Source organism: Manis pentadactyla, chromosome 10 (genome assembly GCF_030020395.1).
Source record: "Manis pentadactyla isolate mManPen7 chromosome 10, mManPen7.hap1, whole genome shotgun sequence".
In the NCBI taxonomy this organism is placed as follows: domain Eukaryota; kingdom Metazoa; phylum Chordata; class Mammalia; order Pholidota; family Manidae; genus Manis; species Manis pentadactyla.
Genome location: NC_080028.1, coordinates 117,841,572 through 117,867,264, shown reverse-complemented (window position 1 = coordinate 117,867,264; position 25,693 = coordinate 117,841,572). Strand labels below are relative to the sequence as shown.

The following is a 25,693-nucleotide window of genomic DNA, read 5'->3' as shown; positions in this document are numbered from 1 at the left end:
TCTCCAGCTGCGTTCGGCTGCTCAGGTAAGGTTAGAAATCAGGGGGAGTTTCTAGGGGAAGTTGAACTAGTGGTGTTTTCACAGGAAAAGAATAGATGATGTGGAGAGCTGAGTGTTTAAATTGAGATTTTGGAGGCACTGAATGTTTGGACAGTGAAAAGTTCAATGGCATGACCATGGAAGTGACTGGAGGAGACAGAATGGATAAAAGGGTTCTTAGTGCAAGTGAAGATGTGAGGGACTGAGAAGGGAGAGTACTGGATGGATCTTGCTCGTGTATATGGAAGTCCTCAAGGATAATGAATGAAGCAAGTAACTGGGAAATCAGTCATTTTTAAAACACAGAGTGTTAATATATGAAACTGTGTTATGCTCGATAGTTTTTGAAGGAGCAAGGAAAAATGGTATGAAAATGTCCAGAAGAGCTGTTAAATTTGTAGTGTTATTGCTGTGGTCCAGGCACCATCCTAAGCATTTTACATATATCCGTATATCACTTTACATATATGTACATCTACGTTTACCATTTTATCCTCCTCTAAACACCATTATTCCCCACACTTTGTAGTTGAAGAAACAGAGGTTAAATAAGTTGTCCAAGGTCACTAGTGAATAGAGCAGCTGCATCTGGGTGTTTTGACTCCAGAGTATTTGTAATTAACACAATCGATCTGTAAACTATGTAATTATTTCCTTCTTAGGATCAGTGCCTTAGGCATTTGCAATGATGAAGCTAATAGGATGGTGGAAGATGGTGGAGGGGTGGTTGTGAGAAGTTATGGTTTTACCAGAAAAACTCAGGGATTGGTGGGCTTGAATCCCATTGCGTAGGGTTTGGCCTAGCAGAGGGGCAATCTCAACAAAAGTACATGGAGTTCACAAGGCTCCTTAACTCCTGATCAACTCAAAACCTCTGAAGGCTAGTTTCCTTCAGAGATGGCTATGGATGACGTTGCAGCCCTGTGGAGAGACGCCTTCCTAGACCCATCTAAGAGCGTCTGGGGCCACCACCTTACTGGAACACAAAGGCTCTATGCGCTCGTGAGACGATAGGCATGGTCTCAAAGGACATTTACAAGGAGTTGCTTTGGGTATTCCTTTTGACTAAAAAGTGCCCTCCGAATTGGGAAAAACATTACTCGCACAGATTTCCCAGTGAAGTTAAAAATAAAGCTATCATTTACTGGATTGAGGTGTGAGAAAAAACAAGTCAATAAAATATAGCTCTTCTAATGGAAGTAAATCTGCCAAGAAATGGGTTTCTGATGGCTTGTCTTTTTATTATCTATTAAGTTCATTTAACAGAAAAACATATTCAAGATCATTTACTAAGACAGGCATCATTAATAGTTCTTTTCTAGATGATTCTATTTTACCACTACTACCTTCTCCATACCTGACAGATTCACAAATGAGTCTTGGAAAAGAGCATGTATTGCTCTCGCTTCAAAAAAAAAAAATTTCAATCAAATAATAAAAGAAGTACTATTCCTTTGTTTTGGATTAATGATAATTAGCCTAAACTTTGCCATAGGATTCTGTTATAATCTCATATAATTTTGTTTAAAATGTCAAATATTGTGATGCTTAAACAACCCATTAAATGCTTTGCAACATTCTATATGTGACTTAATAAATATCTATTCTAGTTATACACAACACATCATGCTCAAGATCTAGATTTATTTGAGAACATTTAGTCCAATTTATATTAATGCAGAATAATCACATCCAATAAATCACAGTTACAGAAGAGACAAAACAATTGTGTTCTGTCACATTTCCACACAAATATAATTTGCTATTTAAGTAAAGGATAACAAATCACAATCACATGTAAATAAAATATGTATCCTCTCAATAGTAGTAAGAACCTCTTTTCAGTATGTAGGGTCTTCTGGGTTTATTCTCATATAGCTGCCGTTTCAGAATGTAAGGAATTTTCCTCTTTATAACTTCTTCTTTTTCATTTTTGTCATTTCCAGTGTCAAGAACATCTTCCTGAATTAACTGCAAGATAAGGCAGAGTATCTATCAAACTTATATGTATAAAGTCTTCCATTTCAGAGTATTTTTCTACATTTTATCTAATTTGCTATTCAGATAGTAAGCCATATGTGGTTTAAAGCAACGAAGTGTTTTTTTCCAAGGACAGATAAGTGACTGGGATAGGATAAGAACACGATTTTTCTGATGTTCAGTATTCCTTCTTGTTCAGCAGACTAGCCTTTTAAAAACATTCTCTATATGCCGAGGCCATACACGAATACCTCCAATACTATGAAGAACACACCTCATAGAACTCTGAGTATCTTTCAGGCTTCAATTTATGAGATATAGACCAAAACTTTATGGAAATATATCATAAATCCCAACAAATGTGGAGTTTTGAATCTAGTAAACCAAGTTTGGCCTCAAAGGGCAGGCAACAGGACTTTAAGTGCAATTAATTATCAATAACTACTTGAAAGCCATTCTGAAGATCCATTAGTCAATCACAGAGAGGATGCCTGTTCCGCCTACCTTACTTTTGTTGTTAAAATAAACATGTGTGAAAACTGTTTAAAGAGTAAAGGTCTTTTCAGTTAGATGGTGCTTAAAATTAAAAGCAAGTTCAGATTCAATAACTCAAGGGAGTTCATCTCCATGTAGACCTTACTCATTATGCCTCAATCTAGTATGAGTCCCAAAAGGTTTTTCTGATAATACTTTTCTGATTCAAAAGTTTCAACTAGCAGAAAATCTTTAGGAACTCATTCCAGAGTTTTGCAACATGATTTAAATGAAGCAAAAAAAAAAAAATGCTCAGGAACTGTATCTATACTTGTGATTGTCTTCTAAACTTTGGAGTCACCATAACTAACAGTGATAGGAGACTAAATTTTAATTATAATGCCTATGCATTGAATTGTATCACCAAGTCCTTTATTTCAGCTGACAGCTGTTCAAAGGAAAGACAGCTACAGTCAATCTAGTTTTTTAATCTTTTGTTTCTTGTGCACATTGTCTGTAATTATTTGTACTATGCTCTGAATATTATCATTTCATTTTAAATCACTCAATAACATTTAAAGTAGCAAACATTCTAATCTTACGTGCATCTGGTTTGTATGTCTAACAGCTTTTTTTTTCTGGATAAATAGCACATAATTGGCATCTCCCTATGTTAAAATTAGTAATTTTCAAATTTTATTGACTTACAAAATATTTCAGAAAAGAATCATTTAGCTGGAATTGGAATTAATTAAGGGATGAGTAGCCCACCAAGTAAAATTAAAGCTAGCTTTTTTGTTTTCTCATCTAGAAACATCTTTCTCATCAACAAGTCAGAATGAACATCAGGAGTTCTGCTTTGCACTTCCTCTTTTCTATAGGTTATCTCTGTGATAGTCAGTTACAGAGATTATTGTATTCACATGGAAGGTACCCTTAGATCTCCAATGCTGGAGTCAGCACAGTATAAAAAAACACATTAAGCACATTTCTCTAAGAGGTTCATCTGAAAGAAATATTTCCCTTGGTGGTAAAAGTTTTAAAATGTCTTGTTTTTCCTTTAAAGACTTTTCATTTCTCTTTCCCTCTTTCAAACAAAGTTTCCCAGACAAAGGTGGGGAGTCCCTGATGTAGTATTTAATACAACTGATTCTTCCAGTCTTTCACTGTAGTTCTATGTAATGGAATTTGGGAGTCAGTGAACTAGGTGGACCTAGTTCAAATACTAAGGATGCCTGAAATCCATGCCCTCAGTTGAGTAGGAATATATATTATTTATATATATAATATATATCCCTATCAATCTGGTTTTATTTGATCAATGTATTCAAATGCAAATGGAAACTTTCATGCGCTTTGTGATGTTTATGGGTAAACACACATGACTTAGTGTTTCTAAGAAAACATTTTGATTTCCTTAAATTTCTTAGGCATGCCACCACCACCAAAAATTGCCTAAGCATGCCATCCATTTAAGCACAATGAAAGCATGTGGATCAAATCTGCCTTATAACATATTTCCTTTTAGGATTGGAGGAAAAAAAATATGTTGTTAAACTCCAAATATTTGAAAGAAACTTTGAAGATCTGAAGGAATGTTAACCTCAACACGTGGTTTATTCTTCTTTAATATTTGTAAAACTTCCTGTTACGATAATGATCAAGATTTTTAAAAAAAATCAGTACAAATGAGAGCTAACTAGTATAACCATAATTCTATTTGTATTTTGTTTTTGTTTTACCTCCCAGTGTTGAAAGGCCCTGCTGTGACAGATTTTTTGGAGCTGGTAGATCGTCAACATTGCTTCCAAACTAAAGCCATCTAAGGCAGTGGGAAATTTCCTTCTTGTAATAAACTCTTCTTCACGAAACTCTCCTGTTTCCTCAACTTGACTGTTCAGATTATTTATGAAACTGCAAACATTTAGCAGGGTCATTTTCCAAGAGGAAACACTCGCTTTACTGGTCTGAAAGACAGGGAAAAAAATAGATATTGCAATTAAAACTTACATGAGTAAGAAATAAATTTCTTTTGTGCTAAGTCATTACATTTTAGGGTCTGATTGTTACTTTAGCCTAAGAAATATACTGTTGTTAATTTAGTAACTTCATATCACAAAGTTGAATACTGCCAATACCTCATAGCCTCTATTTCAAAAAATGCAATAGTTATACACACATGCACAAACCAGACTCATGAATGAAGCAAGAAAAAACATATAAATGACAGTAAGTAAAAAGACAGAAATATAAGCATATACATTATAGATGAAAGTATTAAAAATGCCATTTTATCTTAATTACATTTCAGTTCAGTGCCTAATGGAGCACCGACTAAGATGATACTAACAGATCTGGACAATTAGTGTCAGATCAGTAGTCTATTCCACACATTGATGGTTGTCATAAGCAACATGTGGCTGACGAATTTCTTTATTGCAAATGATAATATTTCTAGAATTAGCATTCTTTCCTAGCAAGATTTTGTCTGAAACGTTATTAGCATAATCAACAATTTTCCTATGTGCACAGTAATCAATTTCCTCCCAGGAATCTTCACGGGGATCAATGAGAAGACATAAGAACTAAGGAGAGCCTAACTGTGAAGGAACTAAGAAAAATTCCAAAGGGCAGACATGAAGGAAAGTATAAATTTTTTCCTGAAAGACATTGGAAAGAAAAAAAAAGATTTGAATGATCACGAAGCTGTGATCAGAAGACGCAGTAACGAAAGTATCAGGCGTCACTTCTCTCTGAATTACTTCCCCAAGTTATGCAATTGCAAATCACTGATCCAATTTGGAAAATATGGGGAGACTGGAAGTTAGAGGGAGGGATTTAGCAAAATGATTGAAGTTAATTTGGAAGTATGAATGTGTGAGAATAACCAAGAAGATTTAGTAAACTAAAAAGGCAATAGAGACTTATTCTAACAGATATTGCAGTGTATTCTAAAACTGAAGTAATGGAAGAAATGAATTAATAGAGCAAGAATAAACATAAAACCCAACAGAAGAGAATATAATATTCAAATATTGACCCAATGTGTAGCATATAGCAAAGTTTGCACTTGAAATCCTTGGGACAGCTGACTATAAGTAAATCTGGATTTAGACCTAGATGCAAGTTTCCTCGACATGTTATACTCTAACAATACCCAAATGGGTAAAATAGGAGCAAAAATAAAATAGTGTGAAAATATACAGAATTTATCTTATTTATATAATTAAGAAAATACCCAAACCCCAATCCATAAAGAAAAAGATAATTTTAAGTACACAAATGTGTAAAATACCTCTCCAGAAAATTAACAGCCTGAGCTGAAATCCAAAGCAAGCTACATTGTAAAAGCTCCCAGAGAATGTTAATATCCTTAAGATAGGCAGACTCCTCAAAAAGAAAATTATAAATACTGTTATTAAAAAAAGAACTTGAAAAATTTTAAACATTGGCTAAGTACTATGATCAGATACATCACACAATCACTTATTGAAGAAGAAATATGCAAAAGGAATATATGGAATGATGTTCAGCTTGGCTTCCATCAGATCTGAAGACTTTATAAGTACACTCAATGGTTTATTTATGGGGACATAGGAAAACAGATACTTTCTCTTCAATTTTATTGTTGGTCTGGGTATAGATGGTATGCCTTCTTTTTTTTTTTTGAAGCAGAGTAAAAGTTTTATTTAAAGTTACTTAAAGAGAGAAAAAGTACAGCCAAGGAGAGGCACCCTGAAAGGTTGGAGAGAGAAAGTTTAAGATTAAAGGTTACACACTTGGGAAGTGCGGGCGACCTCAGAGAGAGGAGCACCTGGTATGCCTTCTTCAAGGGTGTTTTGGCAATATTTATTAAAATTGTAAATGTGCATACTATTTAATTAAAATTTTATCCTAGGGACATTTCAAGCTTTGTAATGACTCTTAACCTGCTGTTGCTTAAGTGTATTTTCACATTAGCATTTTAATGCCTTAATAACTTCACTTTAAAATTGAAATAGCTCATATATTTTACCTTTAAAGTGGAAAGAAAAAAGCTGAAGCTTTTTGAAGCTTTTGATAAGGGAGTTACACCAATACCATACACCATTCTCTTAAAATTTTAAATGTAGTAATTTGGTTAAAATGGTCATAAGTTTCGAGTTTTCATTTACATAGAACTCCACACACACCAAAAACTAAACTGAATCACAGAGAAATAAGTCATAGCAGTTTTGTAGAAAATAAATAATGGGCTTCTTCTTCTCATTCCAGCAGCAAAATCTGAATAATTATACTTTTGGGTGGTTCCTCGTGACAGACTGTACTTTACTTAGTTCGGTTAAAAGGAGACAATGGGATTCAATTTTTTTGTATGATCTGTTTTATGAAATAAATGAAATAGAAATGAATGAGAAAACTAAGGAAAAAATACTTTTATTGTGCCAAGACCACTCCATATGCTAGAACTGTTTTCCCTTAGGAATTACAACTCAACTCCCACATTTTTGCAAAGCAGCTAACACTTCCTAAAGTACACCACGTTTTGGAGATTACTTAAAACCTTCGTGTGTAAGTGTAAACTGTCAATTACAGAGGTAAAATCTCTACCAGGACACTAAGGCATTCTAATCTTTCCCATATTCCAATAAAGACTATTGATTTCACTTGTCTTGCTATTTTTGAGTTGAAGAGATTGTAGCTATCTATTGCTATTCTGATTGAGTATTAAACAAAGGATCTGTTATCTTAAGGTTAAACATATTTGGTCATTGAATTTTAATGACTAAACTAACTTTGAATTGTTCATTCCTGATATGAAACCTACCAAATTATGGTAGAATAATCGGTTCAACTTTTGTAGATCTAGGCAATCATGGAAATAAAATTTTCCTTAATGTCTTTTAAGGACCATAGTAGAAACACATCTTTGTTACCTTTTATTTAATAGTGTCCTACATTCTCAAACACACACAAAAATAACTGTTTCCCCTTTACACTCACTATCAAATATAATTCTGTTTATACACATAGGAATTGTTTTACCTGAAACATGCTCATCCAATTAGGGATGAGAAGCCCAAGATGGAGGATTACTCTAGAAATTACACAGGAGCTTTGAGCACTCACTTACCATGACACCTGTGGAGTCCTTGGCCTTGATATCCCAGTGTTAAATAATAATTGTACCAGGTGACTGCCTCACTTCAAAATCTGTTTTTCTTTGAGAAATATCTTTTGGTTGAGAACCCTGTTCTCTAACAACATATAGATGCACACTAGTTGACTCACTCTGGAGAAATCAGCATTGTGTGGTCGCATGGTAATCAGGTATATTCTAATGGACTTTTATTCCTCAGTGCAGGTTGGGGTCTTGGAAACTTGCATTCAAGACCCCAAGAGAAAAATAATAGGGTCCAATTTTAAAAAGTTTTACTTGGTTCAATAACAATGAGTAGCTACAGATAGTCAGATGTAGAGAGAATTTGAATCTATAGATAGATTTTATGTAAATGTCTAGGAGATCGTGAACTCCAACCCCAGCGTTTAAAAATAAGGAAAAAAGGCAAGCAATGTTAACTAACCCACTTGCTTAAGATTTCTAAGTCACAGTTGCAGGATTAGATCTCAAGGCTTCTATTGCCAGTCTTTTGCTTTTTACTTCCTACCACATTTCTTTCAAGGATTGTCCTGACCTTTAATTTTTAATTTAAGAACTCCACCTTATGCACAATAACAAAAAAGGCAAAAATGTCATGTACTTTTCATTTATATATTTAACTCAAGGCCCATATATCTGTCATCATATACAATGTGATAAGAACAGAAATAAGACTCCTTTGAATACATGTACATGTCTGCATAAATAATGTGACTAAAGTTGAAATATACTGCTTGATAGTCACTGTAACTTCTTTCATTGTCACATCAACACCCTTAACTCTTTTGAGCTCAAGGAAAAGTATCTTGAAAAAGGGAAGGTCTGCCAATGAACTTTTCGGTCTCAATGGGAAGTTATTACTGTAAGAAAAAGACACCATATTCATAATGAGAGCTCATATGTTTTTCAATCCTTGGTAAATGAAAAGAAAGTTACCTTTGATGTATGCATACTGGTCAATAAATCTGCTTCTAATGCTTTCATTTCCTCTTCTGAATCTGTGTAAAATGAAAACCACATGTTTACTATATAAATACATATTGTAATCTACAGATATCAATCTCAAAACAATTGTCTTAAAAGCTATTATATTTCCTATGCTTTTATTCTGTCTAAAATAGTATTAAAGAAAGGCAATTATAGTTTTGTTTTTTAGTCTAACAGGCAGCTAGAGTCATAGAAGCACTTCTAAGAGAATCAATCAGCACATGATTACATACCAAAACAGCTATTGAGGATTTGGAGTTTCTTATCTCTGAATTCCAAATAAAAAAAATTGGTTATATCCTATCATAGAGATGTCATCAAACATGCTGGTTAGTTTTTAGCAGTAGTAGTTTACATTTATAGAATATATGCCTATTGATTTTTTTTTTTTTTTTTTTTTTAATTATTATTTTTTATTGAAGGGTAGTTGACACACAGTATTACATTACATGAGTTTCAAGTGTACAACACAGTGGTAGAACATTTATATACATAATTCTAGGTTCCAGCTATCACCCTACCAGGCTGTTACAATATCTTGACTATATTCCTTATGCTATACCTTACATCCCGGTTACTAATTTATTTTACCATTGGAAGTCTGTCCTTTTTTTTTTTTTTTTGTGAGGGCATCTCTCATATTTATTGATCAAATGGTTGTTAACGACAATAAAATTCTGTATAGGGGAGTCAATGCTCAATGCACAATCATTATTCCACCCCAAGCCTAATTTTTGTCAGTCTCCAATCTTCTGAGGCATAACAAACAAGTTTTTACATGTAGAACAAATTCTTACATAATGAATAAGTTACATAGTGAACAGTACAAGGGCAGTCATCACAGAAACTTTCGGTTTTGCTCATGCATTATGAACTATAAACAGTTCAAATATGAATACTCATTTGGTTTTTATACTTGATTTATATGTGGATACCACATTTCTCTCTTTATTATTATTATTTTTAATAAATTGCTGAAGTGGTAGGTAGATACAAGATAAAGGTAGAAAACATAGTTTAGTGTTGTAAGAGAGCACATGTAGATGATCAGGTGTGTGCCTGTAGACTATGTGTTAATCCAAGCTAGGCCAGGGCAATAAAACATCCACGTATGCAGAAGATTTCTCTCAGAACGGGGGGGTGAGGTTCTAAGCCTCACCTCTGTTGATCCCCAATTTCTCACCTGATGGCCCCCCTGCGACTGTGCCTGTCTTAGGTTGTTCCTCCCTTGAGGAATCTTACCCGTCTCTGGCTAACCAGTCATCTTCCGGGGCCATACAGGGAAATGTGAAGTTGGTAAGTGAGAGAGAAGCCTTATTGTTTGAAAAAGTTAGCTTTTTACTTCTTTGCATATTTATGCCCTGTGGCTTCTATGCCCAGCATTTGTCTTGAGGTATCTTTACCACTTGGAAGAATTATGATACTCGGTAAGCCTATTGATTTTTAAAAAACAGTACAATGAAAGTCTTTCTGAAGACAAAATCAAAGGGAATTGCTACTGATAATTTTAGAATAAGAAAGACAAATTTATGTATCTTGAGAAGCTATTTTGCAAAATACACCTTGAAAGAATTGTTTTTCTCCTTTAAACAACACTGTAGAATTTTATCACAGGCTATTAAGGAACTTTTTTAGCAAAAGTGGAGCTGTCTATCAATACATGTAAAATAGTGTTGAAAATCAATTTCTTACTTTGTTTTAGACTATCCCTTCCAGTTCCCACCAATAAATATTTTACAGAGAAAAAAATTAGAAAATACTATAAGGGAATAGAAATACAGTTATAGAAAACTATAATATGACTTACTTTATGCTCACTGATCTGTATGTCATAAAAGAAGAAGTTAAAATGACTCTATCTCACTGGTACTATACACTTTTAATAAAGACTGTCACACTTAGAGAAACCATTTGTTAAATTGTATCTAGGAGCTAAATTGTACCAGAGATCTTTTTCTACTAATTTGTTAGAAGCCCAAGTTGTTTTTTCAAAAGGAATAACATATTCCATGCCATTAGCCATTTGTGAAAAAATGTATACCAAAAATCCCCATAAATTTTGTCTTAACACAGCAAGAAATTTCAAGAATTAATAAGCAAAGTGTTTAATCAACAACCCAGTCTTTCTCACACACTCTAAGTGTACCTTTAACTTCATGTAATTATTAGATAAAATGATAATAGTAGAAAATTTGATATTTAATTTCATAAAAAGTTTGCAAAGTTAGAAGTTCAAGATATTTTTCTAATGATCAAAAGAAATAAAAAATTTTGCTCAACAATATTTATACCTTACTAGGCTGAATGTCATAATTTAAATAAAATCATAGCAAGGGTTTGAATTAGATAATTCAATGTCATATTTATGAGATATAGATGTATAAAACAGGTTAAATGATTATTGCTGCATTTATCCCATTTTTTCTCACTTTGATATGATCAAGTATTTTCAAACATCAGTTGGAGCATATTTCAACCATTACAATATTTTGTATCACTCTTAAATTTAAATCTTACTTTCAAAGTGAGTTATTAATAGATATTTAGCAATATATGGCTTCTCGTTAACTATCACATCAAAACACTCTGCAGGTAAATTATTTTCATTAACATAAGAATTAAAATTCTCCAATTATATCTTGTGTCAACTTAACATGCAAAAAAGCAAATAATTAATAATTACCTTTTTGTCACACAGAAAGACTATGTAAAATACATTCTCAAAAAATATTTGGACTTTGTGCTTTTGCTAGAAATAATTTTCTACACATAATGCTTCCTTCATTTATTCATTACATGTCAGTTTTTAAATTTTTTTATTGTCATCTTAACACACAGTTAAGTTCTCTTGGGGAGAGAAACCACTGCTACCTTAGAGAAGGACTGAGGACTATATAAAGCATTTTGAGTGAATGAGTTTTAATTGTGGGTTCACACTTTGAAAGGCACCATATCTCAACTCTCATTAGATAGTAACCAGCCTAATTTAAGGTTTACGTGTGTGGCTTTTTTTTAGTGGTTCCAAAGGGGGACATGATGTATTTCATTGAAATCCCTTTTATTATTGTACATTTAAACAGGGGAAAATAAAGAGTTTCAATTCCTGTAATCATAAAGACAGAGGAAGACACTATTCAGTTTCTATCACTAAAAAGCAAATCCAGAATAAAGGAACAACTCTTCTCCCTGGATACATGAACATAAGAAGCAGCATATTGCAAAAAAAGACAAAAAAATCACTTCAGGAAATTGTGACATGCAGCCGAGCTTACCTGAGCACAGACTCCAGGAGCTGAAAGACAGGAGTATCATGCATACCAGCTGGATTTTCATTCCTGCCATCATCTCCTTGAGCCTTCTAGCAAGCCAAGTCCAAAAAGACAGAGACACACCGAAGGAGACTTTCTCTAGCACCTCCTTTTGCCTTGAAAGTGACTGAGCTATGAGAGATGCTCTGCCCATTCCCTATATATATATATGCAGGAAGATGATGTCATGAGAACACCGGGATTATCTCTTCAGGATGTGCCCTCCCTTCATCCCATCCATCTCCTCCTCTCCCCACTTCCTCCTCCCCTTTTCTTTTACCACCCCCCCCACTTCTAAATCTCAAATGAAAGCGACACTTCCCCTAATTGCCACTATTGCTCAGGATTTCTGATGCATAGGAGTCATTCAAAAGCAATTCCATATAAAGTAAACCGGAAAAGAACTTCCAGTACCATTCTTTGCCCATCTCCTTTCATTCCCTGGCTTCAAGAAATTGTCATTTTGATTGTGTGAAGCATGAGATCTGTTATCTTTAATATAAGCAAAATCTACAGGAGGAATGCTTGAAATCAGTGATTCTTAAGGTTCAGAAGTTTTAAGAGTTCAGGTTATTTTGTGATAACTCACACTTTTGAGCAAATGTTTTGTGGTTTAGGAACTAATAGACGTTTTAGATAACAAATGTTAGGAGAAAGAAGAAAGTGGAAGATAAGCAGGGAATAAGGTATAACAAGCAAAAGAAGTTTAAGAAAGGAAAGAAAATCAATTTTTTAAAAAGACTGTTAACTCTAAGGAATAGGATACTATTTCCTAACAAACTGGAACGTTTTTAAGTAACTGGGAGAATGACTAAATCACGCACACTGGCTTTTGGTTAGATGTCTTCAAAAAACAATTTCATGTTTATAAAATCCAACTGCAAATTGCTGATGTGTCAGTAAGTGGAAATTTGTGCTATTGTATCACTGATTGCTGTTCTCTGGAACTTTCCTCTTATTCTGTCTTCCTTGTCTTGATGCTTTTGGATTCATTCTCGATGCTGGATCCTATTCTTTGAATCACCCCTTTCTCAGTGGTTTTCATCACTGCATCAAATTTATTTCCCTGTTACAGTTATAAAAATGAGACTATACTTCCAGAGAGGAGATAATCCTTTAAATAACTGCAACCACCAAAGTCACATTTCTAAGAAAATATCTTCACCTAGTATTTCATAAGTTACAATGATATCCGTGCTCTCTCTGGCTCTCAAAAGAAAATTGCTCAAAATGTCTTTTGGAGTAAAGCTTTCTTCTTACATTAAATATTTCAGGATATATGGAGTGATATGAAAAGGATGCTGTTAGGAATGTGTGTGAGATTTGTTCACTTTTGATACACATCAATCATATATTAAGAATTGGAACAAAATCTGGATCGATTTCTATAGGGAGTTGATTTCTGTTTTACAGTAAATGTCTTTGAGATTAATTTCTCCATTTTACCCTAAACAACTTAAGCACAGGGATTAATTCCAAACCTTTAATAATTATTTAAAATAGCAAAGAGTTATTCTTATAATTTAATGTTCAGACATTTAAAAATGTCCAGTATTTGTATGACATTTAGCTTGTTTTACAAAATGATACAATACAATATTGAATATGTCGTACTTGAAAGGTTTATGTAAAGGGTAATTGGCAAAAAAAACCGTGAAATTTATATGTCTACATTTTGCTTTTTTGCCACCAGGGGGCAGAATAGAAGTTTAAAATCTATTTTCACATAACTTGATACATTAGAATTCTGAGGATTATGCTTTCTTTCTTCTTCTTATAGAGCAGCTCTGGAATAGAATCCTTTAAAAGCCACTTTGATAAAATAAAGAAATTATGTATTCTTTACATGATACTTAAATTAGTTTTATCTGTATTTGAATTGCAAAACAAAGAATGATTTTTTTAAAAGGTGTGATAGCAGTCTAAAAGGAAGTGTGATTCCTGCTTTCCCCAGGTAATTTCTTTAATAAATGAAGCTCAAGGAAATGCTGACAAAAATGTATTCTTAATTCATTAGAACATAGGGGAGAATGAATTATGGAAATCCATTTTGTTTTAAATCTATCACTTGAATATTAGCTGTCAATGTGAGAACTGTTTAAAATACAAAATAAATCTGTAAGAAATGGGGGATAATGTGTTTACTAAAGTCAAATGACTCAAAATTAAATAGATGCTCTATGCTATTTTTCTTTTGTGGGGAAGAAAATGTGTAACTTTTTGTGGTAAAACATGATACAGATAAACTTTATCTGAGCTCTACTTGGTATTTTTAAATATCTGTTACCCCTTTCCTTTTTAGCCCAATGCCTTTCAAGCTATACAAGAGCCAATTAATAATTTTTTTAAATGGGCAGGTTTTGTAGATATTTGCTTTTAAAAAGTATTCTCTAAGTACCCAATTGATGCCTTTAATGCAGGATTTTAGGTACCTTTCTATGGCGATGGGTGAACTATTTTTACTCTAAAGACCTTATGCCTAAAATCCTTCTAATTTCTATTTAGCTCTTAATTAATGATAAGTTTGAACATTATCCTTTCGTGATTTTCGTGTGTTGGCCTTCATGTTTGAGATCACTGTGGAGTGGCAAACTCTACAGACGTTTTATCTATTTATCCATCTAAATGGGTTCTTCTGGGTCCTTGGAGATTGCAACATCTCCACCTACATAGATTTCTGAGCCTCTGTGACTTAATTCAGACCTTATTAGGTAATGACTTAAAATAATCAACAGAGGTGCCTGAAGGATGAGCAATTGGAAAGAGCAGTCTATAAACTTATTTAATTAGAAGAATGGTGGTTCTTGAGTTCCAGATTTCTTCCTGTTCTTTGAAGGCTTCCTCACTCCATTAACAGCTTTCTGGGTTCTCAACCTTTTTTATATTTTATTACCTCCAACTTACCAGCAGTATTTCTGCCATCTGGAACCTGCCCTTCCCTTTGACCTCCAGGTCTCTAGCTTCCTGACATTATCTCTCATTTTTAAAAGACTACATTTTATAGTCTGATCCAAGTAAACCTTTCCAAGTTGGAATCCTGAAAGCAGTCTCATCTATTCTACTCTTTCCAGTTTCTGCTAAATGCTCCTCCATTTGTGGTAAACTGTAAAGGGAAGCAGAATCTGCCACCCCAAAATATGCCTCTTTGGAATATTGATTATTTTGAACTGGTTATTTTTAAGAAACAATGGACACAGGAGAAGCTCTGCAAACCCAAGTAGGAATTATAAGGGAAATCTCCATTTGTAAGGATGTCTTCCAATCTGTAGCAGGAAAAGAAGGATGACTAGATCTCTAGAAACTCTTATCCACAGAGAAGGCAAGCACTTAATTGCATAACTTCCATACCCTTATTTACTACCCCCCCCCCAATATCCTTTGTCTTTAATTGGAGGTGGTATTTAAGGCAGTGGCTTGGGCCATTTTGTGAAGTTATACAGTTTTCCTGGGTATCTCCCATGTATACAAGCCGTATACATAGTATTAAACTTCTGTTTTTCTCCTGTTAATCTGTCTTCTATGGTGTGGGGTAGGGGATTGTCTCAGCCAAGAAGCTAGAAGTATAGAGGGAAAATTATTTTTCCTTCTCTACAACTGTAAATTTCTAGAAGGAAAGGACTCTTTCTTGTTGTATATCCTTTCCTTCAAATGTTTACAATCCATAAGTGTTAAATACATATTTATTTAATTGAGTTGAAATACTAATTATTTTAAATTTCTAAAACTTTTCCATGTTTCCACTTGTAACATTACTTAATTTCAATCGTTTAAAACTCCTTTGTTATCACTAATCTTAATATTCGATTCCATTAAGTCAGTTTTCTCAGCATTTTCTCTGTCATACTTTTTCTCCCTGACTAGGGAAGTCAACTTTAAAAAATTATTTAAGATGAGAACACACTGGGATTATGTGCATTCATCAGCTAAGTGCTCAGGATGAATTGTGGGTTTACTCCATTCAACTAAATGAGTCTCAACTGGAGCTCTGATTCATTTGAACAAACAATGATGTCAATCTCTTTGCAAACGCAATTGATTTTCCATTCAATTAAAGTCCATTTTCTCGACATATGGGTAGTTATGTGCAGGTCCACACCCATACCCACCTATACTCTCTTACAAACACAATACCTATAACCGAGACTTGGAGACTTTGGTAAATGCAAACCAAATGTCCAATTTCCCAATCTATGTGTAACCATACTTTGCCCGTAATCTCTACAAATTCCCAGCTCATTTCCCTTTGGCTCTTCTGTGTCTGCTCTTGCATCATTACAGGTAATTAACTTGGAAGTATTGATGATGGATTTCTGGAGTCAAAGCATATTTTGCAACTTAAACTCCAATTATAACACAAGCTTTGCCTGGGATTCACATGCTAATGAGTTGTCATTTAAAGATGCTCATGATTGTCATTACTGCCTATCTCAGTTACGATTTTGTCTCTCATATCTAAGAAAATGATTATTTTCCACAAAATCCATACCTACTATGTGTAATGCTGAAGTAATTATCCTTATAAGCCTCCTTTTTTGATGAAGACCAAAATGAAGATATTACAGAAAAAAAAATGTTTCTAACAATTCTCTTTTATTTTTCTTAGTTTTACAAATTAGAAAATAATTATCTAGAGTAAAAAAAAAATGAGACAAGCTTTCATTGAAAGAAAAGTTCCCCCCTTTAATTTTTTTTTCATGTTGCAAGACTAATAACGTTTATTGCAAGTCTGTAATACCCAAAACAGAACAGATGCCCTTCAGTTACCATTTACCAGGAGCAAATTCAGTGAAACATTTTTCTTCACTTTAAGAAGATATTACATGTTGAATTTGGAACATCACAGTTTATATTATTAGTACCCCTTAGCTTTATTATTTTTTTCAACTTAGATCCTTTCCCTAGTGATCCTGATAAATCCCCTGGCTTTGAATGCTATCTATTCCCTAATAACCTCCTCATTTGCATCTCTGACTACCCACTACACAATCTGGGTATTTTGCCACATCCTCAGCAGCTCTACTTCAGATTGTTAGGCAAACTTCTGTCCAAAATAACATTTTTGATTCCTTCCTCCAAACATCTTTATAAAAACATCTCCCTTCCCTAGTGTTCCTCATCTCCATTATTGGAACAATTATTTGCTGGAGTCGCACAGATGAAAAAACTAGATGCCATTTACAAATCCTTTCTCTCTCCCTACTACTTCCAAGCTATCAGACCTCACTGAGGTGCAGGTCTGCCACCAAAATACATTCCAAATCCAAGTGCTTTTCCTTATTCCATTATCACCATCCAGGTCCACCATCGCTGCCCTGAGCTGCAGCAAGAGTCCCTTACATGGTTCCTACCAATCGTCCTGGTACATTCAAAGCAGTCACCACGCAGTTGCCACAGTTTTTCTTTTCTTAATCTATTCCTGTTATTCTCTGCTTAAAACCCCCTAAAGTTTTCCTATTATACTTAGAACCAATTCCTTACCATGGCCTATATTATCCTGAGAGGGCCTCTGCCTCCCTCCCTCCTGTCGTTTCCTACACTCTCTTCTTTCGTCTGTATATTTCAAGTACACTGGCCTCCGGCTTTTCCTCAAACATACCGATGTTTCCCTCAAAGACTGTCAGTGAACACTGCAGTTAGATGACTCTTCAGCATCTGTCCGTTCCCTTCCTCCCGGCAGAGTGGGTATAATACAGTTCCCCACTCGCTGGCCCTGACTTTGGCCATGAGGCTGGCTTTGGTCAGGGGGATGTTAGCAGACATAGGAAAACAAGGACGTGATCTGTGTGTGCAGCTTGGGGCTTGTCTCCTTGCTCTTCTGCCACTCCCACAAGAGGAAGTGTTCCCCGATATACCCAGAGGAGGAGACCCGCAAATCAAGGCTCAACGAGCCGTCTTCGCAAACCCGCAGAGAGAAGCGGGACTTCCTGAGTCTAAAGCAGGGTAGCCCCGGTTACGCATGGACAGGATTAAATGATTTGTTTTAATTAGCTGAGTGTCAGGTGGTTTGTTGTGCTGCATTTTGAGACAACAGTTGATGGATGAAGCCATTTAGTTTAAAACTCACCCCACTCCTACCGCATTCAATCTCTACATCATTTATCCACTTATTTTTCTCTCTTATAAGCAAAAAAACAAAGCAGGAATCGTTTTTTTTTTTTTTGTCTTATTTCCTATATTCTCAGAACACAAAATAATGCTCCTGCACAGTAGGCACTCAATAAATACTGTTCACTGGATGAATTACTGAACGAATGAAACTCCAAGCACCCCTCCCTGATGGTTTGAGGGTAGCTATCACTCCCTCACCTCTGACAAGCACATTTTCATTCTCCAGTCTGTAAACAATGCACCCCAGGAAGCCAATCTGTTTTGGGGAGATTTCTAGCCAAAAGGTATGAGACAATGCCTCCTATCAAGGGAGTCTTGAATATTATTTTTAATTGTCATTGACATTTTGAAAATTACCATTAAGGTAAAGTGGGAACATGGTGAACCTGAAGGCCACCTTCATGTTGGTTTTCCAGTTTGGTGAGCCAATTTGTGCAGAATGAATAGGAAGGGACAAGTTACCAGAGAGGACTAGAATGAACAAATAGAGCATTCTGAATCTATGAACAGCCGCTGTAGTCAATACCTCAGGCCTCAGAGAAATCAAATGATTAAACCTGGAATTAATTTATTGAAAATCTCCTCTAGGACAGCCATTCCACCAGGTTAATTTGATTTCATGTAACATTGCATACTATGAAGGAGTGTTCACAGAATTATAGTATTCCCATTGTATAGGTTTAATTTTGTTTTAAAGCTTTAGAGGGTTTCAATAAGGGTGAGGGGATTTGTTAAGTAGAGCTTTGAAAGGACTGAACAATGCTTCCACTTCTAAAGCAATAGCTACTCTTTGAAATATTAATACTGGATCCAAACACAAGTCAAAGAAAGTCTTGTATTAACATGTTCTGGAAAATTTTATGTCAAATAAAGGACAAGCTAATACATTTAACCTAAAAGTACATTTAGTAAAAAGTACATTAGGTTGGATTCTCTTTTCAAATTGATTCCAAGTCATCAGTATGACCTTTCCAGGTGTAGGTATATTATTACATATAAAACAATCAAACTCTTTATCTCAGAATCCTCCTTCTTATTACACGGACTCTTTAGAACCTAAATGCGCTCTGTATGCATTGCATTGTTTTAACTGGGTGGAATTAGAAAGTATGAAAGAAGAATTAGGGAGAAAGTGAGGTTGCAGCCAGAAGGGCGTGGACAGGAGTGGGCTGGGAAGGAGAACATTTCCCACTTTGTGCGCTAGGTGGAGACACCAGCACGGCTAGAGTAAAAATACTAGCCAGGCACTCCGGACACTGGGCTCTATTTTAATGTCATCCTCCTTCATTAAGTTAAAGAATGTTGCAACGGAAAAGGGCTGTATAGAACAACTAGTCTTATGCTCTCGTGGACAAGGGAACACAGACCTAGATACTCCAAGTGGGTTACGAAGTTCTTCCTCCTTTCAATTCAATCATGTTGATCTTGACCTGTCAAGTCTAACATCACTGCTTATCCCAGAGGAAGGTTAGTCCCCAACATCAGCCAAACTCTTTTGAGAAGTTAATTTATCTTGTGTGAGTTTCTCTGTTATTAGTAGTACAGCATCCTCACAACAAGTTGGAAGCATCCAGAGGGTTTTAGTCACTATAAAATGGACCTTCCTTCTGGACAGGCCTTTCCTCTTTTCTTTTTTCTGTTACATAATTCCTTTCTTTGAGCATTATTAGTTTCTGTTGCTATCTTTCAGTAAACACAAACAATTTAGCTCCTAAATCATGGATTCTCTATTCATATCATTGTTTATCTCCCCTTTACTACATAATATCATCACCTGTTTTCTATGTGCTCTCTGGCCCTGAGGTCAGATAAACATGGTCATAAATCAGGGATCCATACTCAGACGCCTACAGTGACCAGGCAAGTAACACGTCCTGTTGAAATCCTATTTAAGGAAGCCATCTGCTTGCAACTGAGCTTCACATGAGTTTTCTCCATATGGAAAGAGAGACCCAATAAAGCAGATCTAATTTGTCAGCATTGTCCCAATATTCAGATGCTTATAGAAATGTCACAGTCTTAAAGTCAAATCTTAGTTCAATTTCCTTCTCTACCACACCCAGCAGACAAATTAAAATGTCTATGTAGTGAATTCAGCCCCATGTCCACCAAGTCCATTTTTTTGCTAGTCCTTGGTTTAAATACTATTCCTATAACTTTCTACCCTTGTGGCTTTAGAGTTAATGCTGGGGGCCTTTTTCATCATCTGTAAAACAAAAGTTGTAGTTAATGTCTAAAAGATGGTAATGTGGATTTTATTTGTGCCTATATGGTAAACATAGATTGCAAAATATGTATGTAACAAGAACTTAATAAATGTTAACTGTGAATCCAACTGTAACATGCAGTCCCCCCCCCACATATTCTTCTTTCCCTTATCTTCTGTATTTTTTCTTTACATTTATCTACCTTAATATTTTAAAAACATTCCAATACCTGTTCACAAAATCTCAAATTAGAATCCATCTCAGAGATTCTGTGTGAAAGGTGCCCTAAGTCCTTCTCTTCAAGATCGAATGCCCTTTTGCCTCTTTGCTTTTCAATTTCGAGGTCTTTTAATGGTAGCCCAATGTACAACATTGTTCCCTCTATGGCACGTTTTTTAATTGAGGTATAATTTATGTACAGTAGAAGAGAGAGATCCTAAGTGTAAAGGTTGATGAATTTGGACAAATGTGTTTTCTGTATATTTCAAAACTCAGTGAACATGAAGATTATTTCCTTTACACTGAAAATCCTCTCATTCCCAGTAATTCCTCTGACATCACAAGCAAATACTTAATTTTGCATATTCTTGATCTTCATATAAAGGGAGCCAAACATTTTGTGCTTTTTTGTGTGCCTACTATTGCTCAGTATAATGTTTTTTTGAGGTGATTTATGTTATTACACATATCAGCAGATAGTACCTCTTCATCACTGAGTATTGTAGAAATATACAATAATTTGTTTGTACTTTCTCCTGTGAGATGGATATTGTGTTCTTTCCACTTTGGAGCTATTACAAATAAAGCTCTTATGAACATTCACATGTAAGTATTTTCCTGGACAAATATTTTCATTGCTTTTATATAAATATATGGAATGGAATTGCTGGGTTATAGAGTAGGTATGTGCTTAATTTAAAAAGAAATTGCTAGTTTCCTATGTGGTTGTACCATTTTAAAATCCCACCAGCAATAGCCCTGCTAACATTTGGTGTTGCCAGTTCTTTGAACTTTAGCCATTATTTTGGGCAGTATATATTTAAAGCAGTATCTCCCTTTAATTTGCTTTTCCTTGATCACTAATGATGTCGAACTTTCACATGTAGAGCGGACATTCTTATATTTTTCTTTGGGAAATGTTGAGGTCTTTACTCATTGTCCAATTGACTTGTTTGTCTTTTTATTGTTGATACATGTAGTGTAAATATTTTCTCCCAGTTTGCAACTTGCCTAATTTTATAAGAATATCTTTCAGTGAGAAAAAGTTTTTAAGTTTGATGAAATCTAATGTATTCCCTTTATTCTTAGCAACCTAAGAAATCTTTGCTTATTAAAGAAACATGAAAATGTTCCTTTAGGTTTCCTTTCAAAGTTATAAAATTTTAGTTTTTAAATTGAGATCTGTAAGACACCTGTAGTTATTTTTTGTGAATGCTATAGAGGTCAAGATTCAAATTTCCTTCTTGATATTCAGTTGATTTTAGCATCATTTGCGCAATAGATTTTTGTTGCCCCATTGAAATTTTTTGGCACTTCCTTAGAAAAGCATTGATCATTTATGTATAGATTAATTGATCTATTTCCCTATGTAAATGTCACACTGTCCTGATTACTGTGACCTTATAGTAGCTTTGAAATCAACAAGTATAAATTCCTCAACCTTATCTCCTTCCAAGTCATTTTCACTACTTTAGGTCCTTTACATTTACTATAAATTTTTTAATTAGATTTTTTGTTTATCTTCCAGAAGGCCTTATTTTGAGTGGGGTTGCCTTGACTTTAGAGGCCAAAGTGGGGGTAATTGGTATCTTCAAAATATTAAGCCATCTATATCACATATTCTCCATTTATTCAGGTAGTTTTAAACTTACATTCTGTAAACTAGTTTTTAGGCTAAGGCTGTTTTATTAGATGTTATTTTCTAATTGTTTATTGTTAGCATATAGACAGCAGATAAATATTTAGATGTTATTGTATACTGCTGTCTTGGTAAATCTCACTTTTGAGATTCCAGCTTTTTTGTGCATTCTTTGGTGTTTCTACCTAAAAAAATCATATTATCTGCCAATAAAGACACTTTACTGTGTTCTTTCTGAACTTCAAGTTGCTTCCTTATCGTTGTTGTTTCTACTTGAATTTGGTAAGACCTCCGGTAACAAATCAAATAAACGTGGCGAGAGCAGGAATCCTTACCTTATTTTACCTTATTTCTAATTTTAAATGAGAGAATTCACTATTGTATGATTAAGATTTATGCTCACTGTAGATTTTTCTTTCTTTTCCTAGCTCACTGGGAGATTTTTATCATTGATGAGCGTTTAATTTTGTCAGATACTTTTTTCCACATTTATTAACATACATAAAGTTTGCCCTTTCTATTAATGTGATGAATTATTTGTACTGAAGTTTAAAAATAATAAATTGATACTTTTGTTACTGGGATAAGCCTTGCCATGTCTTGTCTTATTAGCCTTTTTATATATTGTTGGATGTACTTTGCTCATGCTTTGTTAAGGATTTTTTCATGTATTTTCATGAGAGATATTGGTCTGTAGTTTTCTTTTCTGGAAATATATTTGATTAATTTTGGTATCAGGATTATTCTGGTCTTAAGAAATGAGGAGGGAAATGATATTTCCTCTGCTATCTTTTAAAAAATGTGTATAAGATTGGTATAATCAATTTTACTTTGGTTAGAATGTACCAGTGAAAATATTTCAGCCTGATGGGAAATTTTAAATTTTTTGGAAAAAAAGTTTTAAACAAATCTAGTCCTATGGATAAGTTCTATTTCTACTATCTGATCTATCTTTCATCTAAAACTCATCATGGAGAATGACAGGAAGGGTCATCATGAGTTTATTTTTAAGTCCTTTCATGTGGGTCTACAAGATGCTGAGGGGGAGCCACAGGTTATTTAAGACATGGATAACCAATAGTTTAAATGAATATAAGTGTTAAGACTAAAACATCCCAATAATTGTCTTTCACCATGATCATGCTAGGAACCTGTCTACTAACTGACAGTATGATCACAGTATTAGCTTGAGATGTTGCCTCAGAAAGTATCTCGCTGTTTTTAAATGCATTTTTATAACCCAACTGGATTATCGCTGTTTTAGAGATTAGTGCCTTTCAATGAATTTTACTGTTACCTAAGTTACTAAGCTTGCGTTTACTCATAGTATTTCTTTTTTGTGTCTTTGGTGTCTGAAGGATCTATAGGAACACTCTGTTTTTCATTGCTGATATTTTGTGTTTTTCTTTTTCCTCGATCAATTTTGTTAGAGATTATTCAGTTTTATTAATATTTTCACACAAACAAACAACTTTTGGCTTTCTTTTCTTTCCATTGTTTGTTCTTGATTTGATTGATTTCCAGTCTTACTGAAATTATTATTTCTCTTTACTTACTTTCGGTTTAAATTATTCTTCCTCCCCTATTTCATTAGGTTAGTTTAGGTTTAGACATTGATTTCATACCCTGTGTCTTTTCTAATATAAACACTTAAGTCTAAATTTCCTTATATATTAGAAATTCCTAAATTTCTAATATAAACACTTAATTCTAAATTTCCTAATGAGGGTTTTACCTGTTTTCCACTCATTTTAAGTTGTATTTTCATTACAGTCTACACAGCCAGTTGTTCAGAAGCACAGGGCTTGTGACTGGAAACTGAAGTTGAAATTGGTGGTGGAGGCAGTGCTGCAAGACTGAACCTTTAGCCTGCAGGATCTGATACTCTCTCCAAATGGATAGTGGCAGAATTGAGTTGAGTTGTTAGGACACCCAGCTGTTATCTGGAGCATTGCTTGGAACTGTGATCAGTACACAAATACTGTGTGTGACAATCACCCCAAAATTTGGCAGCTAAAAATATTTATTAACACAAGCAGTTTGTAAGAGTCATGAATCTGGGATCAGCTTTGCTAGGTGTCCCTGCCCCGAGCTCACTCATGAAGCTATCAGAAGAAGGTTTCGGTTCCTCACTTTGTGGGGGCCTTCCAGAGTTGCTCATAACATGACTTGCCCCAGAGCAAGATAGAAGCTGCAATCTTTTTATAACCTAATATTGAAAACAACACTCCATCGGTTCTGCCCTAGAGAGAATTAAGCCACAGAGTCTAACCCAGTATAACTCATTAGAAGTGGTGTGTCTAAAACCTGTTTACACTCAAGGAGAGGGGAATTAGGTTTCCCTGTTGAAGGGAGAGGAACCTGTGGACATATTTTTAACACTTTTGCACTGAGCTTCTTTAATCTTTATATCAATAGCCTATTCACAAGCATGACCATTTTTTTACAGTGTAGATTTTAGGGCTCCACTACATATAATAATCTACAAGATCTAACCCATAGATCAAGGCAGCAATATGCTTATTTTTTTATGTCCCCCCATCGATTCTTGAGTAATTGCCTATATTCATCAGGAAATGTGATACCACCTCTCCCTCTCTCCTTTTACTTTCCTCCTCCTTATCTATTAAAAAAAAAAAAAAAAGCAGTCTTGCTTACAGAGAATACTGGGGAGGAAAGTTTGAAAATAGGAACAGTTTACTTGCACTTCTAGGTTTTTAGCTGCCCGAGATCCTATTGCTCTCACAAGGCTTCAACTTCAAAACCTGGATTCACAAAATCCGATCTGTGCCCTCTGCCCTAACAAGCTCATAGCCCTGCAAGTGGCAATAGGACAACTTTGAGGGTCACACATTTCTTTCTAACCTACACTTACAAACTTAGCTAGAATTTGGAAATCTACGGAATACATTACACCCTTATGACTTCATTTAACAACATTTAGGTAAATCCCTAAATGCCCTGTGTCCGAGTACAGTCACCCTGGAGATGGAGCTTTAACATATTAAGTTTGGAGGGACACAATTCAGTCCATAATAATTGGCATTAGTGCCTTGATACATATGAGACTAATATGTCTCCCTATCATTAAGAAAGAGAGGGCAACTTAGAGAATCACATGTTTCTTTCTAACTTACAAACTTAGCTAGAATTTAGAACTCTCTGGGGGCAGCATCTTGAAAGTTTTCCAGAATGATCTTTGATTCACAACACTACAGATTTTTCTGTAGAATCTTGGTGATGGTATAGGGCAGGGACCTGGAACAAACATCATAATTAAATTTTCCTGCTTATGAAATGTAAAATGCTGAGATATAAACAGTACATAAGAACTGGAAGGATTCCATCTTAAAGTTAAGATTCTGTTTTAAAAACCAGAAAGTTAGGAAGTGAGATTCCTAACATATTCTTTAGTAAACAGACAATAACTCAACCTACTTTGGGGGCAGGGCAGAAGGTCTTAGACTGATATATTCCCAGAGGGAAGTGGCTATCCTGGAGAGGAACTGACCAATTTCTTGTGTTAATTTTGCAGAATTACCTGGAGGATTGATAATAGAAGAGAAGAGATTTAATGTCTTTCTCTGGGTAT

The 25,693-nt window shown here is 34.7% G+C and overlaps 1 protein-coding gene across 1 annotated transcript; it reads right to left on the bottom strand.

Moving 5' to 3' along the window:
• Positions 1–1,290: 1,290 nt before the first annotated feature.
• Positions 1,291–12,094, bottom strand: NTS (neurotensin). The gene is made up of 4 exons (XM_036890032.2): positions 11,893–12,094; positions 8,570–8,631; positions 4,236–4,460; positions 1,291–2,010 (listed from the first exon to the last, which is right to left on the bottom strand). The coding sequence occupies exons 1-4, from the start codon at positions 12,080–12,082 to the stop codon at positions 1,858–1,860; spliced, it is 630 nt and encodes a 209-aa protein (XP_036745927.2). The 5' UTR covers positions 12,083–12,094; the 3' UTR covers positions 1,291–1,857.
• Positions 12,095–25,693: the final 13,599 nt, after the last annotated feature.